The sequence below is a fragment of the Diadema antillarum genome, unplaced genomic scaffold (genome assembly GCF_040938485.1).
Source record: "Diadema antillarum isolate AM-2024a unplaced genomic scaffold, OU_Dant_1.0 scf00000208, whole genome shotgun sequence".
In the NCBI taxonomy this organism is placed as follows: Eukaryota; Metazoa; Echinodermata; class Echinoidea; order Diadematoida; family Diadematidae; genus Diadema; species Diadema antillarum.
The window spans coordinates 400,563-420,636 of NW_027271097.1; the positions used below are offsets into that span (position 1 = coordinate 400,563).

Consider the following 20,074-nt stretch of genomic DNA (forward strand, 5'->3'; position numbering starts at 1 on the left):
AGCGTGTACTCTGTCACTTGATTGTTGCCAATTGAGTATCGACTCAACAATTTAGTGAAGTTTGTTCAATATCACAAAAAAAAGCTATCAATTACGAACTTAAATACAAAAGACGGGCACAACTTCGAAGAATCAAACCAGTCAAACTTTGGATAAGTTTCAATCAATTAACTTGCCTTTTAATATAATACACCTTTCCCCTCAAATATTCAAAAACATATACTATCAATACAATAGTCACAGTCACATGTACTATTTGGGTTTACTACATAAACCGTATTTTCATTATAAATTTGATGGTTTTATGGTTTTGCAACAGATTCAGTATTCAAAAATCTTACAATATATTTTGGGTAACTTGACCTAAAACCCTAAGGTGCACCAATAAAATGATACCGACTTTACATGGGGGCGGAAATATACAGCTCCGCGATGGGGGAGATCACGCGTGAGTAATCGTGGTGGTAGAGAGTTCGTCGGCGAGTCGAAATCAATGACGAGGTCGTTGTCGGAGATAATCGAGGTCGTTCGAGACCAATTTGCCGAAAGCGTGGAGTTCGAGGAGTTAACAGTCTTGGCCAATGGCCGGCGTCTACGAAGAAGACATGGAGCTTTATACTTAGCCCAGCTAAGTTTGTAGTAAGACGAGGAACGGGATGAGGAATCTCTGTGGTCTTGGGTTTGGAGATGTGCTTTGGTGTGCTGTGGCAGCCAAAAGGAAGTCCCGAAATTGCAAGTCTGACAATTACTTGCTAGTGGGGGGATCCAAGTCGAGGCTTTTTCACACCCAGAATCCACACCCATCCAGTCACACCACTGTGAGGATGAAGAGCTCAACCTCTCGACTCAAAGGTTCAATATGGAGTGCACCGATTTTCCCTCACACAACTCTCTCCTAAACACAGGACTGCACACACCCCAACAAACTTAACCAATTATCTCCTACCCTGCCAAGTAACCTAGCAACTGAAAAACACTTTAATTACCGCATTCCTATGCCTATATCAACTGTGCACAGCCCCAGCACAGCTAACTACAACACCTGACTGAGACTTTGTTAAAATTAGCCAAGCGCGGAGACCTACTACAGCACTAGGCTGAACAAGAGAGAATGCAAATGAGTATGCCGTGCCAGAGTGAGGTTAAGAAAAGAAGTAAAAATGCAAATGAATCTGCCTTGCCAGAATGAGCTTAGGGAACAGGGTGACATACTCAAAATAAAAGGTAATAGTGTGAGGAAAGGTCAAATTATGAATTTCTAGAATTTCATACTGATACATCTAGCAAGCAGAAATTGTTAGCCATGGGGAATGTGAGATTGTATCATCACTTTATGTAAATTGCATAATTGGGTTGTTTACAAGGCCCACTGTACTATGAGAACACACATTTTTAAATTTTTACTTCTTTTTTTTTGCCTTGTGGTGAAACTCACTTTTCTGATTTGTCATGTATGTTTTTTAAAAAAAAGGAGAGAGAGAAAAAATAACCCAAGGAAATGTAAACATTTGTATGTATGTGGGAAACAAGCAAGGTGAAGAATTCATCACCTCATTCAGTTTGCTTGTATAGCATAGTAGGACACTTACTATGGTCTAATAACATTCTTATTGAAAGCAAGCAATTGTTAAGCAGAGGGGTGAAGGTTGAGGTGTGATTTGTCTTCAATTCTACAAATTTCATGTTTAGAGGGACACAAAATGAAGAAATATTGCACATCAACATTCTTACTGTACTTTTGATGAGATAAAACTTCTGCCATGCCGTTTGTTGGGTTTTACTCTATTGAAGCCAGCATTTTGTGGAGGAGATTTGCTCGTCTAACCCATATACAGAGGAAGAACCCCAGACTGGATTTGAAGGAGAGAAAGTTGTTATCGTCACTGGGGCAAACTCTGGGATTGGTCTGATAGCAGCAGAATTGTTTGCCAAGAATGGCTATGCCACCATCATTGCATGCAGAAGTGAGGAAAAGGCTACTGCAGCTATTGCAGAAATCAAACGGAAGGTACCCAATGGAAAGGTCACATTCATGAAGGTATTCCATTTTATTTTTTATTTTCCATATGATATCTTGCCCAAGGTTTCTTATTACTAATCTTCATAAAGCACCCTAATTTGTGTTACGAAGGTCCTTCATTTTCATAGGTTTCAGAAACTATCCTCAGTTAAGCAATCAAACCCTGTTGTGATTTGTGGACTTTGATTAGTCTTGATTAAAGATAAAAAAGGGCAAATTCCTGAGTGGGTTAAGTGGGGTCTAAGGGTCTTTAAACTCACTGCCCATTGTGATTTTGTTTTGTTTTTTTAAGCCTGTCAGATAATCAGACAAAGTAAGGTTTACATCAACAAGGAATATATGTCACTTTGAGGAGATATTTGGCCAGATGTGAGATTGAAAAAATGTGAGCAGTAAAAGGTACATTCCTGTGTTCTGCTATGGAAGTATTATCTGTTTTATCTCTTTATAGGAGAAAAATCAGTGAATTCTCACCTTGGAGTGTGATAAACAGTACATTTGTGTTACAGAAGGCAATTTGTTAATTTTGTGAATATATTCAAAGTCAACTTGTGAAATTTGTAAGAGTAAAAAAAAAAGCACTTATGAATGTGCCTCGCTCTGAAGTAAGCAGGAGACAATGGATATGTTTATGTGTATCCTGCCCTTCCTAGCTTGACCTTGGCTCACTGCAGTCCGTCCAGGAATTTGTAGACACATTCCATGCCACGGGAAAACCCCTTCACATTCTCTGCAATAATGCCGGACTTACAACAGGATTTTCTGTCAAGCAGAGAAGTGAAACGGAGGACAAGTTTGAAATGACATTTGGTGTCAATCATCTTGGTAAGGATTCTATTTCTTTTTAAGCATCTGGCCCAGGTGTGCTGCATATTATTGGGATGGTACAGTATTGGTGGAGATGAGAACTGGACTTTTAACTTTTTGCGAGATACCAAGAAAACACTAATGATATAGCACAGAGCATACCGTATTAAGAGGAATTCCAAGTTTATTTGATGAAAATCGGGTTTGGAATAACTGAAACATCCAAAAACAAAGTAAAACAAAGCAATCGTAATAAAGTGTGGGTCCCACACTTTATTAGAATCGCTCTTTTTTGGATATCTCAGCCATTTCAAAACCAGTTTTCATCAAATAAATGTTGAATTCCTCATAGAATTACTTGCTCTTTCATATTTCATAAGAGGTTTCTCATTATCTCACCTAAAAATGTTAGAAACCCCAAATTAGGTCTCAACCAAAACTGTATGTTCCCTTTAAGATGTAGATCATATTAAACTTAGTACGTTTTGTGAAAAAGCCCTTGGGTCGACGAACTCTATGCTTTCTATAAAAAAACATTTTTCATTTTTCTGAAAAAGCAGTTGAGATCATTGTCAGTGACATATCTATTGCAGATTTCCCCTTGTAGTTTGTCAAGTGACTGAGTGAGCATGCTGTAAAGATTATGATGGCCATATACTGCAATTATTTTGGCATGTTGGCCAACCTCTATGCTGTCATAATATTTCTTGGATAGACACGCACATGTATGTGACCTGTCTTTAGGCGTGGCACTATGGAAGCCGTACATATTATGGTATGATTGAAATCTGCTGAAATTAGGTTAAGTTCTCATTAGAGAAGGAAAATGAAGACATTGAAAGTTGCTGACGTGGGGTTGAGTTCTCTTCCACTAAGCATTTCCTTGAGGTGTTTTTTTTTCTTCCAACAATCCACACCATCTGCAATTAATTTTTGAAAGTAGAATTTTTTTATCTTTTTAAATTTTTTTTTTGGTCCCCAAAGAGTTTTCATTGTAGGCAAGTTGCCTGTATAGCAGTTTTGATTATGCAGGAATGTTATGATTCATGACCGCACAGAAACCTTAGTGTTGATGATGAATTATTTTTTGCATGTGAACAGGGCACTTTCTGTTGACCAACCTCCTCATGGAAGACCTGAAGAAGACGGCTCGTTGCCATGGAGAGGCCAGGATTGTTTCCACCTCATCCCTCTTGCATGATCCAGATAGAACGAGAGGTAAGCAGAGTAGTCTCTCTCCAGGTGTTTCGTTGAAAGTAGGCATGGATTTGGAAGATGCTTTCTTTATTATTATGGAGACTCAAGTAGAAATGAAGTACCAGACACAGACCTGTATGTTCATGCAGTAACCACACTTTCAATTCAGCTGCCCCTGCTGGTTATGGTCAGCTGTTGGTGTGGGAGGTTGTGTGTTGCGCACAACCTCGCACGCCAACAGCCGACGTTCAGCTCGCCTCAGCCAACCACTTCCATCTAGGTCCGCATTCTCCATATAGTACCCTGCTCTTCTCACTTCACGTTCACTTCTGACGAAGGACAGTTAACCTGCTCGAAACGTCAAGTTCCTCGGTTCCCCTAGTTATTCTTATAACTAGACATCTTGCTCTACCTTCACTAGCACTTTTTACTCCGTATTCCAATTCTCTTTCCTCTCTCTCCTACACTATCATTTGTTTCTACTCTACTTATCTTTTCTTCTTCTTCTTTTATTTCTTGCTTCCATACAACCCAACGGTCCTTTTCAGGACCACCGTATTAATTACAGTTTTCTTCACAGGTTTATTTCTCTTGCCTTCTCCCCTCAGGACTACACTTTAACTTTATTCAATCTCTCATTTTGCCTTTCTCCCACAGAAACCTCGTCAGGATTTAACTGTCATTAATTTCCTCCCCACAATTTTTCTCTCCTCTGTAGCATTTATTTCTAGGCTCCACCCAAGCCCATTCCCTCAACTTTCGAAACTTTCATTCCTCTTATTTTTTTTTCCTTCTTCTTCTTCTTCTCTTGGTTTTTCTCCCCCCCCCCCCCTCTCTCTCTCCCTTCTCTCATCATAGTCTCATCTGTCCTTGACTTACCTTTCCTCCGCTGGATTATTCATCCTTTCTCCGTTGATTCCGCATCCCATATTCCACTTTGTTCGCCGACTTCGTTCTTATCTTTGGTTTCAGGAATCTTCACTTCTTTTTCCTATACCCATGATTTTCCAACCTTCACTCCTCCCTCATTTTTCTCCTCTTAATGATGTCCGAACATCTTACTTGATTCTCACTCTATTCGTCCTTACCACTCTCTCTGTTCCTTTCTCTTCCGTCTCCACTAGTGCAACTTCAACTTCCAGCCCATTACTGTCCCCCACTCTTCACTTTTTGCCCTCCTTACAAAACCCATATGTCGCTTCCCTCTTCAATTTTCCTCTTTGTAGGTTCTTCTTCTGCCAAGCAACAATTCGGTTAAGGACTACATACACATGGTGTCACCGCAAACCTTTCTCCTTCATTTACTTCACCATGCAAACTTTCAAACAACTTCCTTTGGTTGTTCCCTGAAGTTTCTCTGTAATTCAAAGCTTGCTGTCTGATAAAGGACAGCTAGTTAGGCCATCCTACGATAAGAAATAAGATTCACATCAGGTTTCCTATATGTCTAGGTCGGGACATGACCTTTACAAGAGAAGCTGTATGACCCACCAGGTCTTCCCAATCTATCTAAAATATTGGCAATTTCCATGTTAAATGTCAATGCTAACTGAGCAAGCAGTCCATCATTCATTACAAGGACTGAACAGTTTTGAACACTAATGAGGGATTTACTGTCATAATGGAGCATATATTGGAAGAGAGATGGAGAGAGAGAGAGAGAGAGAGAGATGAAGACATGGCATATTCTAAGAAACAAGGACACAGCAGTTCCATCAGACAAAATGTTTTCGTGTTTCTTTCTTGTGAAAGGTGTTGGAGGAGGCAATGTGTTTTTAGACTGCTATCTGCCCTACATCTTGTCATTGTGTGAGAAAGTAGAGGTATCCAAGTCAGTGGTGCACTGCAGTTGAATTGCTCATAATTTACTAGTTTTTATCGGTGCATATTTTTCCACTGGGCTAGCAGAGGTGCATAGAGGTGCGTAAATTCTGCCCATAGTGCCCTAGTTAGCATGCACAGCAGTGGGAAAAGACTTTGTTCAAGTGCTGGTCATCTTAACAGATAAGCTTGTTTGCCCATAGGCTACTTGTGGTGACCCACACTGGGGCTAGGTACTGAATGTAAATTGATGTTGCAGTCAGACCTTTCAGTGTGTGTACACTCAAAGATTACTGGGATGATTGCTCTGTTAGATTGATAACAATGTCTGATGTGTGCACCTTTAGCCCTAACCTAAGAAAGGTGAGATCATAATTGTCTAGCAATGTGCATAGACCCATGTATCGTCAGCTGGTCATGAACCAGAAGGATGGTCTCGCGTCCCAAGATGTGAATGCAAGTAGAATGAAACAATCAATTCTCATGAAATAAAGAGTTTATTCAATCAAATGTGGATAGATTTATAAGTATTGTTCCAAATATCAGGTGAAGAAGTGCCCTTGTAAATAAGTGATTGTGAACATTTTACTAAAAATGAAAATGATATAAAATTGACACCATAATTTAGGGGAGATCAAGCTCTACAACATGATGCCAATGACTCAATACCCCCCCCCCAAAAAAACAAAAAAAAACAAAAAAAAACCACCCAAAACACAACAACAACAAACAAACACAAAACAAACAAACAAACAAACAAAAACGAATTGTGATAATGACCTTCTAGTTCCAGGCTGACAATATGATGGAATGAACCAGTCCATTTTCAGACAATAGGACGGCCCCTAAGAGTTCAAAAGCAGCCTTTGTTCCTGAATGAAGAATTTATTGTGTGTAGACACTCTATATGCCATGGTTTCTCGTAGTGGTTGAATAAGAGTTGACCTCTGTTGAGTTGTATTTCATGGAACCTTATGTAGATACATGATGATTGGGGAGGTTAATTCATGAGCATATAACATCTAGAATACTATCATATATTTAAAAGTGAATCAAATACATTAACAAAGTATAAAGAAACACAAAGCCATTCTCGGACTAATGCTCACATGTGGCCCTTGTGATTTCCAGTGGCTCTCTCTCTGTTTCTTTCGGTTGATAATTGTCATACTATGTTTGATATACAATGTAATGCTAGAGACAGTACTGTATACACCAAATATTTCGCGAGGCTTTTATTTTCACAAATTTTGTGAGTCAGGTGCTATTTGCGAAATGAAAGGCACACGGAAATTGTAATAATGCTATGATTGTGACTTACGCATAAACATTTTTCTGTTAGGTACAGGACTCCATGATCCTGAATTTAACCACTCGCGAAATCGTCGGGAAGTTCCGATTTGCGAAAATTTAGACTCGCTAAATACATGGTATATACAATATTTTTCTGAGCTGTTTATTTGTGTGAAGCATCATTAAGCCTCACGCAAAACAAATTATTATCTCTATTTCTTCAGGAAAGAAAGCACATCTGGACTTTGACAATTTGATGATGGACAAACCAGGCACGTTTGATGGCGAGCTGGCATACCGTAACTCAAAGCTGGCAAATTGTGCCTTCTCTGTTGAACTCTCAAGGAGGCTCGAAGGCACCAACATCACCACAAACACTATCTGCCCAGGTATTCTGTATTCTAATTCTGTTGTCATTTTTGTTTGAATTATTAAGCTATGAGATTCTGATTTTGTACCCTAAATTCTTAAATGGATTCTTAAATTCTTAAAAGTATGAGAAAAGAAATGACTGGATAACATTAAGAAGAGATGGCTTACTCCATTCCAGAGTTATTTCCACTTCTTAAACTAGATGTTGTGTTGATACGTACTCATAGATAGAGGAGTTTCTTGTGTGTCCCATTATTGGCATGAAGACTGTGAAGATTACCACGGTTTGACTTTGCCTTTGACAGACAAAAAAACTGAAAAAATATGTCAGCTATTCTAACTGTGTGGCAGTGCTTTTCCTTTGTATACTAATGCTAGTATTTATTCATTTTTTTACATTGTATATTAATGGAGGCTGTTACATTAAATGCACAGATGAGCAGCATTTGAAGTAGGTAGACCACATTCGAAATGAATAAAAAGAAAGAAGGTGAATGGTATGAAAAAGATTGGGGATAGGCAGGGCGAGGGGAGACTAGTGGTCCATTATGTCTCAAAATGATGAATTTTGGGCTTGTGAGGCAGGTGTTGAAAGAGAGAGTGTTCATACCGACCCCTGATCATCTGTTTTTGTTATGATGTTATGTTTACGGCTTGCCCAGTTTGTAGGTCTACAATATGTCCTGTTATATGACCTCGTTTTATAATGTCAGTATTTTACGTGTTTCTTTTGTATGAATACTTGTTGTGTAATATTTGTTGTCTCTTTTACAATGTAATTCTATGTGCAATTCAGTCATATGACTGCGAGACATGAATACTTCAATAAAATACCATTTATCTATCTATCATTGGTAAATGTTGCACAGAATTCACTTTTGGGAGCATATGATGTTCTCATCAAGCAAGCAGTTGTTGAGAAGGCCTCTTTAAAAGCTCAGCATTCACAGATCAGCACAATATATATATATATATATTTTTATTGACTCATTCCTAGGTTTTATTCCGTTTACTGGGATTGGCCGCAATGAGACACTAGGCACCAAGATAAAGCTAGCTTTTGTCATCCCCTTGCTGAAGTTGTTTGGCGTCACTCGCACGGTGCAGCATGGGGGCGGACTGCTGTATGATGTGGCCACTAATCCACAGTGGAAAGGTGAGAGAGGAGAATGTGAAGTAGTGATATATAATAGGTGGAGGGAAGGGCAGACAGATGATCAATGATGAATAATGTTATTGGTGGTATTAGCTGCAGTAGTTGAAGTAAAGTAAATCCAGAATTTTTTATTTTTTTTTGGTGGGCATTCTTATTTCACAAATTTTGCAAGAGCCAAGATTCCCAAAATTAAAATGGTGGCAAGAGATCTTATCTATACTGTATGCATTGAATGCCAGTGGCAATTTTTGACAAAGGCTGTCAGCTCCAATTCGTAAAAATTTCAAAAAAATGTCTTGCTTTACAGCAGTAGTAGTGGTAGTAGTAGTGTTCAGTTAAAACTAATTATCATCGTTGTTATTATTATTATTATTATCATCATCATCATCATAATCATCATTAATATCAGTGTTACTCTTTGACAAGAATATTTTGATCTAGAAGTGTGAATTATGAGATTTAGCAGGGATATGTTTTGTTCTGCACTTGAGGTACAAGTAATTTTATTCCTTTCTCCATGTTTCGTTATCATGCATGTGTTTTCTCAGGTGTGACTGGCAAACATTTCTCAGATTTCAAAGAAATATTGAGCTCTGAGGAATCCAGAGAGGCGGAGGTAGGGAAGAGTTTGTGGGAAGTCTCCGCTGACCTCACCAAGTGTCCAGAGGCCAAGACTTTGGGAGTCCAAGGTTCTTAGGGTCATTCTAAAAGGTTAGCTTCAACTTGTGACAAGTCAGAATCTAGACTGAGAGAAAAAAAAGAATCCATTCCATTTCATCCCAGCTTGTTGGTTGATAAGGTCAGTATCATTTTAAGACAAGACATTTACACTATATTTCTTGTGTGGTATACTGACTTCATGGTATATCAAGTACAGAGATGTCTATGTTGATGTTGTTATGTAATGAGTAGGTAGTATGATCCTGTTATAAAAATGACAACAACAAATAAAAGTTTATATAACACAAGCAACCTGCAAGCAGGTAACCACTGGAAGTAAGCATGAATTATACCAGACTTGATTATTTTGAGTGTTTAGCATATTATGTATTTATGCTGTCAATCACAAAATAGACAGACAAACAAAACAGACAAAATTACTTGCGAATTGGACCATTTCCTTTTCTGTGCGACCATGCAATGGATTGACCAAAGTAAGCGTAGTAGATTATGAGACCAAAATGGCTCAAGCAAGCTCTTGCATTGATTCACTGCTCGGTGTGTGTCGATGTGCATACACTTTTTAGATTTGCAGAGGAGTCTTCTTGAAAATCCCATGACAAATTTTCACAAAACTTTACATATGACTACAAGTGCTCAACTGCCATATGCAAATTATCAGGGCTATTTTTGTTTTAAAGGTTTGTGTGCTATACCAAAGGAAGAGCTCTGTTGAGACGTATGTGTGCTTATTGATGTATACATTAAATATGCAGATTTTCATGCAAAGTGCAACTTACCTTTTGTGTAAAAACGGGTCAGTTGAGTGTGGTGTCTTTGTATTTTGGTCATCCATTTCATCATACACCAAACCTCACAAAGACTCATAATGAATTGATGTAGAGTCTCGGATTAGATTCAGGAAATTAATGTTACTCTTTAACCTTTGCACAGTAGGCCTACATTTTCCATGGTTTAATTGGGACTCTCATGATAAACAGGAAGACTGTGGGTCATATGAAAGACATCAGCATTTCTGAGGAATTTTCTCTGAATACCCGGGGATTTGACAGGGTATTGCATCATAACACAATTTGCGATAAGCTTGTCAGTGATATTTCAAGTGTATGAATGATTCAGTGTGCAGTAGGGTCTCTTGTATCGTGCTTTGTGTAATATATGTCTCTTACTAGAAAGGACGGCGTGATTACACACAACATAAAGGAATGGAGATAAAATGTACCCAGACTCTTGACTGGGTGTGTAAATGTTGTCGAGACAAAACAAAACAAAACAACAAAAACGAAACAAAAAACAAAAACAAAACAAACTGCAACATTTTAATGTAGGTGGACAATGTTTGGTTGTTAGAAAGCAAAATAACACATACATGTAGGCCTACAACTCAAAGCTTCAGGCAGTTTATCTCTACAACTATTTACCAGTCCTTCAACACTCATGTAAGTGGTAGAGTTGTCTTTATTTGCCTTATCTTTCTCTTTATGAAGATGTGAGCACTTTAAAGGCATGATTTTCCATTTGCATGTGAAACAAAAACCCAGCATTAGTGCTTTAAAATAGTTCTAAAATGTGAGTTAGGGATGGAAACACCCAGTTTAGAAATTTGAATCTGTATAATCGATATCAAGTATTGTTAGATATACAAAATGTGAACAACAGTTATAATAACAATGTTTTCAGACTAAACTGTCTACAGTTATGGTTTAAAACAAATAGTGATGTTTCCTTATATTTTAGACTTTATTGCAAAAAACATTATATGGCAGGATGTTTTGTGATACAACTGACCTATGCATATGCATCAAAAGTGATATCTTCAACATTTTTTTAAAATCATATATATATATATATATATATATGTATCATATATATTCATATGTGACTGAATGCTTTAAAAAGCATATGAATTGTCTTACAGATATTGCAGGAGACAGGAAAACACATGTTCAACTGCACAAAGCTTAATGCCATTTATTTTTAACTTCTTACTTGCCAAACACTCCTTTAATTGTAACAGATGTCTTTCTTTGCCTAATTTGTTTATGTGTGTTTTATGTATATATATATATATATATATGTATGTACACTCACACTCGTACATTTCTTGTATTATAAGGGGTTTGATTTTTGTTTTTTAAATGAAATGATTGTATTAAGTGATGTAAAATGTTTTTTTTTTTTTTTGACAGTACACAGTAATTGAATATTTGCCTAGGATACTATCTTCATTGTGCAGTATCTCAATTCATGGGTTTATTTGGTGATCTAAATTGCAATTATTGATTGTTGGAATGTGAATGATAAAACACTCATCCTGTGCTACACTTTATGTCGAGAGAATGATTCTTATCGTGATATTCCATCAAGAATAGCAATCAATATCAAACATGTCATGATGGAAAGTTCTTGACAAGGCGATCAAAATGCTTATCTCTACTTATGTGTATAAATCATTTGCAAGTAACAGTAGTGTAGAAGGGAAAATATGATTTCAGTTGATATATGGTCCAGATAATGGAAAGGGCAAATCATGTGAATTACGACTTGTGTGTGTAGGCTACATGAGCTTGAGTACACTCTTGGCTATGGGATGATCAGTTCCTTACACAGTCTTTATCAGTTTTGTGCCGTGTGTATGTATTCACACATCGTGGGAGAAATGTTTTACAGTCTCTACTTATCAAATTCATAATAAGAAGCAATACAATAACAGACATTAATTAAAGATAGTGACTTCTGATTACATGTATTGCAAAATATGAAATTGAAAATTTGCATTTAATTGTTTTTATATTTGTTTCTGACTGCCATTTTGATTAAATTTTTTAATAAATATATTAAAGGAGATATTCTTAATGCATTGTAAAGATGTGTTTGACTGTCTTATTTTCATTGTTACCTCTGTTCTGGAGGAGTCTGGTGTGATTTGCTTGTAACTGTGAATTGTGTTGTTTGAATAATGTCACCCAAGTAAAATTGAGAAATAAGTCCCCAGGGTTCATCAATATTGTACAAGTTTAAACAAATATTTTGTTAATATGAGTAAATGAATATACAGGACAAAATAGTACAGTGGACTGCCATTATAATGAAGTCCTTGGGACTGGCAATTTTTTTTCGTTACATGGAAAATTTGTTATAACCGAACAAATAACATATAAAGATAATAGCTGATAGAGTGTAATTTTAGGGACCTCGGTTTTTACTTCGTTGTATCCATAATTTCATTATAACCATGTTCGTTATAATGGGGATGCACTGTATTTTGGCCTTGAAGTGTATTTGAATAGTTGTTATGTTTACACGATTGAGATGTTGCATTACCGATGCTCTTTTTATTTGCTCTGTGTTGTTAATGGCTTCCTTTTCCTTCATTCTGCTCAAGGTGCATTCAGGACATAATTCTTAAATATATTTTCTGCTACAAAAGAAGCTGAAACTTTGATGCAAACTAAAAACCAACTTAAGAAATCATTCTGTGTGTGTGTGTGTGTGTGTGTGTGTGTGTGTGTGTGTGTGTGTGTGTGTGTATGTGTGTGAAAACCACACAAATAACAAAGTTAAACGAAATGACTGCAATTCTCTTCATCATTGTATTTCATTTTATACTTTGCCAAGCAACTAAACTATACACTGAATCCAACTTCCTGATAAGTGTTCTCACTTGTATACTGTACCCACACTACATGTATGATCTATTTAACATACAGCAGAAGATACATCTAGACCCATTTAAAGGGTATCATGGATGCTGGATTTTAGAGATTGTAAATTGTACATAATGGTTTGCTTTACTATAATACACTGATTAGGAGCATTCACAATGACTAGGTGACTTAAATATACATTTGAAGCAGCAAAAATCATGACTTTATGGTGTGCTTTGACAGCCCAGTGTCAGTTCCACTTACAGTTTACCTGCTGCAGAAAGTAATTTGAGAGAGCTGAAAGGATTGGCTATAAGAGAGCAAGATTCAAAGTGGTAGGCATTGACAGAGCAGGCTTACTTGTATTTTGGTTTGCGATGTACAATTTGCATGATGACAAAAATGCTTCCAGGCCCTTCAAATTTCATAATTCAAGAAAGTTATGTTTCACTTCACAGGGAAAAATTCAGGTGTAAGATGTAAGGGTCACTTTTCAGGTCTTACAATAACAAAGTAGGAGTATGAAGAACAAACATTTTGTGAGGAATGCTTATTTCCATCTCAGCAACACACACATGGCATCTTTATGGTTTTTGCTGCATGCCTATGCGAAACAATGCAAAACTAAAAAATTGATACCAGGTAATTATCCAAAATGTTATTACTTAGTGCCTTAGACATACAAGATTAGACACACATCATTTCACATTTTCGCCCTGCAGATGCATATGCAAATCAATGCAGACAACATTATTCTGATCAAACTTTAAAAGACCTGACAGGCCAATACTACAGTTCACTGCATAAAACATTCGCTACAGGTGTTATTTAAAAGTATATTGTACACCTTAGATCTGCACTTCTGTAGCAAATAAGGTCTGTAGTCAACAAGGAAGACATGTCATTCAGTATTTCAAATTTTACCAGTCAAAATTGCTTAGATTTCAGATGACCCTCAGTAATTGCATTTCAGTTTATTCTAGCTCTCTTGAAAAAGAGAAGATGCTAAATACTGTCTATGTCAAAGGCAATAGGAGTGAGTTCATCATGTAAGTGTTGTTCCTGGCATTGTGCATATCTAGGTGTATTTTGAATTCTTGCCTTCTGAATTGTCTTCATGACAAACATGTAATACTCTTGAGAGAGTGAACAAAAAATGAATGAAAGGTGCTGCAGTGGTTTATGACATTAGACAGCTGTAAGATCAGAATTAATTCAAACCACAACCCATTAATCTTTATGTACCAGTGACATCGGTATGCATTTCTACTGTTGTATGAAAAGACAATCTTATAAACTGATGCTGGCAAGTTTCTGTGTAAAGAAAGCTTCGTAGTGTAAAGTAGACAACAATATTGAATGTAAAAGAAAGCACAAGCTTCTTGAAAATATGTGAGCATTCATCGTCAGTGGGAAATGAATGGTGATATTAATTCAGCCGTAATGGACATGTGATATGCAGCCATTTTAGTTTGGTCTAATGTAGGAATGTAGAATAAGCCGAGGAACCGCAAATCTCAGTTAAAGTAAGAATTAGGAACATGTATGTCTATATCATGATGAAACAAAACTATCTGGACCATGACATTTTGTTTCCATAAAGAACGTATAAAGTACAGTTTCTCCTTTTATTTTTATTGGAATGTGCTTTTTTTTTAAATTACTTCTTGACAATGGATTAATTATTTTCTATTACTCACCATCACGTCACTGATTGAAAGCAACAAGTGTGTTAAAAGTGTACCAGGACTGAAGAATAAATGTCCTTGATTAAGTAGTAACCCAGAACAGTATTGGTTATAATGGCAAAAGTACTTGAACAGTAATCCTCATTATTCTACACTCAGAATCAACATGGACAAATTTGTACAAATCTACAGATTATATGTTGTATAGCTGTACCGATCTTGTGTATACAACACACTCACATGTCTGATATACAATAAATAACTGGTCTAAAAAGACTTTCAATATATTACGTATACCTTAAAACAAAAGCAGGTAAACAATTATGCTGTGCACAAAATGTATCTAATGCCAACTAAGAACGTCACACATACTCATGAGGGACTAGGAATAAGGAATGTACTGAAATTACCTACAACCTTAATATCACAAGACAATACATTCTTCAAACTTTTTATATATACAAACTTCTCATAGAATTACAATGTAGTACGTCAGGTATTTAATCACATCAAAACAAGAAAAGAAATACCACATATGAATGTTGATTTCTTGGTAAAATCTGGCAAAAACTTATTTCAGTTCAAAAGGCTGTCAGCTCCTTCAATTGTATACTCATTTGTTCACTCTCATTGTACATGGACTATACAATCATGTACCAAAGTTACAAATATTACACATTATTGTAAGATATAAAATTACAAATTGCCAAATTTCACTGCAACTATTATCATATACATTGTACAGTAATTCATCCCATTACGTATTTTTTTAAAACTTTTTCTTGTTTCTATAAAGCAATTGTTATCAAGCTTCATTTTGTTTTTCCTGTAAAAATAGATCATTCATAGAAAAATCATTGCCTGTTAGCCTAAATTTGCTAACATACCCTCAACATGGGAATTATGTAGACAACATTGATACACGCATATCTATCTTTGAGCTATTTTTCAAAACATAAATCACATTAGAAATATTAAAATTAAGTATTCATGTTTAACTTGGCAAATTACACATCACTCAGTTTAATTTGACACACAAGAAAACAAATGAGTAAACACCATGTGATTTACAATATATTTTTCATCTTTCCCCTCACTGCACAAATATTAGCACACAAAAAGTTTGATAAAAGCAAAACATATGACATGGTAGTATGTAATATAATGCTCTTAAAATACACAATATACTATACATGCAAAGAAAAATAGTTAGAAAACATGTGAAAGAAAAATCCTGGCCTCCATAAAATATAGCAAACATGCATCTTTGCTGTTCTGTATTCCTGCACAATCTACAAAATAATATTACAGTCATAATTATATGAACATACATTTTGTATAAGCCTCATGAAATGTTTCTAAAAGCCTTTGGTTGCGCATAGATGTTCTTTATACACCTACTGTAAACTGCATTGCATTGATGTCCAATGAAAACATAAAGGTGTTATATCCCAAATAATCAATTTCAACAACACAATAACACAGGAATTCTCACATGCATGATTTTTTTTTTTTTTTTTTTTTTTTTTTTTTTTACAAATATGTCTTAATAAAACAGACATTTAATACAGGCACAATCTCACCGGAATGACAAGTTCAAAAACATCTGGCAGATGTACAACTGTAACTAGAGTCTTCTTGTTTTCATAAGATGTAAATTCAGTTTTGTCTTTATTTATAGAACGATGTAAATTCAGTCCTCTTGAAATTTTTAAGATGATTATGACAAGATAAAGTTCAGTCCTGTTGTTATGAGATACAAATTCAGACCTCTTTTTCAGTGTAAGATATGAATTCAGCCCTCTTGTTATCATATGTGACCCGCTCCAACAAAAGGATCCTAAAGTCGCTGAAGGGTGAGCCGAGAAAATCGAGTTTGAAGTCAGATCATCAAAATGCGTCAAAACGTATGTATTTCTGTTTTTGACATAATTTTGTAGTCTAGTGCATCATCTATCATCTGCCGAAATTTCGAAGCTAAATGATCAAAGGAAAGGCAAGAAATTAGCGTTTTCCTGGGCCATGATTTTCAGACTTTCCACGGTACAAAAACGTGTCCAAAGATTTGGATTTAGCACTGAGACTCCTCCCCTTGCAACGAGGGAGTGATCTCATTGGTCAGTGCGTGGCATCCTGATTACTGATTGGTCGTGTGTAGACCGCCGGCGCTAAGCTTGAATGAACATCGCGGAGGTTTCTAGGAGCGTACCTTCTATTGTCAATTGGTGAAAACTGTCTTGCTTCTCCTTGATCATGATAGCGTCGGAAGGAAAACTTTTGAAGGCGGTTTTCTCGAAACGCTGGTTTTTTAAACCACTCAACATGCGCTAATAAAATCATCGATATCTCTGCAACCGAGTACTTTTATGAGTCGTGTTATATATGACATTAAAGTGAAAGAGTAAGGGAATAATGTCATGTCATTTTCAGAAAATTGTCTTTCCCCGACTTTCAGATCCTTTTGTTGCAGTGGGTCACATATGATCTAACTTCACTGCAGTATGAGGCGGTTAAAAAAACCACTACTGCTAACATTGTCCTCTTTTGAACACTTCTCACAATAATGGCACATTTACAGAATAAGAATATTTACACGCCCATAGATGAAAGTTGCACATTTCAGAACTTGATAAATATTGTACCATTAGGTTTTCTTTTGGGTAATTACAATGGAAAAACAAAACACAAATTATACTGACATTTGGTCAGAAAACATAGCAAGAATTTGACTTTCTATTCAAAACATTGATTGAGTCACACTTGGAACCACCAAATGAAACTACCCATGGACTTTGAAAGGTGTAATGATGGAAACTCCTGTCCTGTAACTAATCCAAAATTATGCTGCAAAACCAGAGGGAATTGTAAAGTCAGCCTGCAGATATTTAAAACTATATCTCTTCTAATATTCCCCCCTTTTCAATTTCCTGGTATATGATAAGAATCAAAGTAAAGAGTATGTCAAGGAAGAGTTAAATTCATTTACATATGCACAGCATGTGAGGATGTCCATGGCACTATCATTTTGCTCATTCACCCTAATACGATTGATTACCAATGCACACCTAGAAATACACTAATGCAGTTTGTATTATTCAGAAAAAAAAAAAAAATTCTACACCACCAGAGTAATAGCCTTTTAATGAATTGAGTTTATATTCTTGGTTGAATGGTCAATAACAATATTCATACTTAGTCCAATCAGGGAGGTGGAAGAGAGATGGAGTGTGCTCTTTTGAGTTTCCTTTGAAGTCATGCGTGGCCCCGACAGCGTTTTTTTCCCCCTCCCGTAATCCCATTACTCACGCTCGGCGCACTGCAAGTCGTAAATCTTGTGGCGGAAACTCACGACGCGAAATGCATTGTGGTCGGGGAATAAAATGGCGTCCTACGGTGTGAGCACAGAACACAGAACTCTGTAAGAGTCGAGTTCTGTGGCACAGAACTCGGCACAGAACTCTAGAGTGTAAGCAGTGGTGTAAGCAGTGGTGGTGGTTCTGGCGATCGTGATTTTGACGGAGACGAGTTTGTTGAGGAGGAATTGCTTCTTTAGCAAATTCAAAATCACATTGACACAGCAACTGAACGAAATTTGATTTACAACTGAAACTGAAACTCAGAAAGTTAGTTGGGTCTTGGCTTGGAAATTGGAGGCCAAGGCAAGGGCAAGGCTCAGGACACTGTTTAATAGCGCAGCGTCACCTCAGGTATGCTGCCTAGCAAAAGCATACCTAACGTTAGTCCTAGCAGGGAGGTGGAAGAAAGATTCCACCTCCCTGGTCCTAGCTAGTAGACTCTAGTATTTCACAAACTAGAATCTAACCACTGTTAAACGTTAGATTCTACTAGCTCCAGAGGTGTACTCTACTACTATTTAATTCAATTTTTTGTAACGTTAGCATGGGGTAGAGTCAAGCCGATTACTGGTATTTACCGATGAATGATCGAGGGAGAGTGAGGCGAAACACTGTATACTAAGCTCTGTTTTCCCCCCTAAAATATACTTACAGCATCATACATCTAGGCTTTTATAGATATCATCTTTAATTCTCTACGGAAAATTATTATAATCAAGGCTGATATGTCTAATTTACACTTTTTAACACTCAACTTTCCATTCCAATATGTATTTACTAGTAACTCCAATTCACCGAAACGACGGCAACGAACGCTGTCCCGACGCCTACGCGGCAGCCCTATAACAACCCGACGAGTACGCTGAAAAGCCCCAGCTCGCTCGGGTGCATACGGAAAAAATCCCGCTTCGGTCTCTATGAAGCACTACTTTTACACTCGAACTGTTTGAAAACACGCTCGAACACGCTCATGTAACTTATGTCATTTTGAAGATCAAGGTCAGGCCTACCTCTCTAACTATAAAAAAATTGCGGAAATGTGCGGAATTTCTCATAATCGATACAGAAACAATATGATGACATCTCTAGCGCACAAAACTAACTGCTCAGTAACTCCGTTGTTTGTGTACAGATTTCGCTGGTTCAAACGGCAATCTCCTCAGCACAGTCTGCTGAACCAGCGAAAGGTATAGACATACCACGCTACCCAATTTTTGAGCCATAAGTTGTAGCTTTCGAAGGGGGACGTCTTTCACTGAATGTAATAGACTGCCAAAATGTTGAATATGACGTCATTTTGTCGGTGCCACGCATCGCTTCAAAGCCCGATTTTTACGAGCGTGTGTTTATGGAAGGCCTGGAAAGGAGATCATGTTGTGTCACTCTAGTGCGCCGGAGGGTGATGGGTGGACCGATAAGGCCAGACTTTGACATATTTATCACAGAATGAGGGTTGGATTTCAAGACGTTAATCGGTGTAAGACCACTTGATTTTTTCTCTGAGGGAAGCTCTCAGAGTGCCATCTCCATCTTTCTTCCACCTCCCTGGTTCAATGATAAGAGAATATAACTTTCAATCTGATCATAAAATCAGAAACTACAGACAGCAAGCAGGCCTGATACAGCCATGGCACTTTGAAAATATTTTCATATTGCTTTGAGAATGCAGCATGTCATATCATGATGCCTTCAGTTCTATTCATAGGAGAATCATTTCTCCATGATGTGCTAAGATCTATTCACTGGCGAATCGTTCCTTTGTGAAGCAATATAAGATTTATCCCTCATGACACTGTTCTGTCTCAATAGGATACATTAAACAGGGCTCGACACCAGCCCTTTTCTCTGGTGGGCCATTCGGGCCACTAAAACCTTTAAAATTGAAATCTTGTTGGCCCAAAAAGTACTGTAAAACAAGATATTTTTGCGGCATGAAATTTTTGCGAATTGGAGCCGATGGCCTTTTTCGCAGCATGAAATTTTCACAAGTTGCCTCTAACCTTTAACGTGTGTAGTGTAGACAAGAACTTTCACAT

General features: G+C 37.0%; 1 protein-coding gene across 1 annotated transcript; it reads left to right on the forward strand.

The window, feature by feature from the left end:
- The first annotated feature begins 432 nt into the window (after nucleotides 1–432).
- LOC139724220 (retinol dehydrogenase 11-like) lies at nucleotides 433–9,363 on the forward strand. The gene is made up of 7 exons (XM_071635364.1): nucleotides 433–448; nucleotides 1,836–2,038; nucleotides 2,674–2,845; nucleotides 3,929–4,045; nucleotides 7,363–7,527; nucleotides 8,508–8,666; nucleotides 9,215–9,363. Exons 1-7 carry the CDS (start codon nucleotides 433–435, stop codon nucleotides 9,361–9,363), a joined length of 981 nt encoding a protein of 326 aa, XP_071491465.1.
- The last annotated feature ends 10,711 nt before the right edge of the window (nucleotides 9,364–20,074 follow it).

Excerpts from the sequence above, each read along its gene's own strand:
- LOC139724220 (XM_071635364.1), top strand. Across the intron at positions 2,846-3,928 it reads ATTTGGTGTCAATCATCTTG|GGCACTTTCTGTTGACCAAC; the intron begins GTAAGGATTCTA and ends GCATGTGAACAG. Across the intron at positions 8,667-9,214 it reads CACTAATCCACAGTGGAAAG|GTGTGACTGGCAAACATTTC; the intron begins GTGAGAGAGGAG and ends GTGTTTTCTCAG.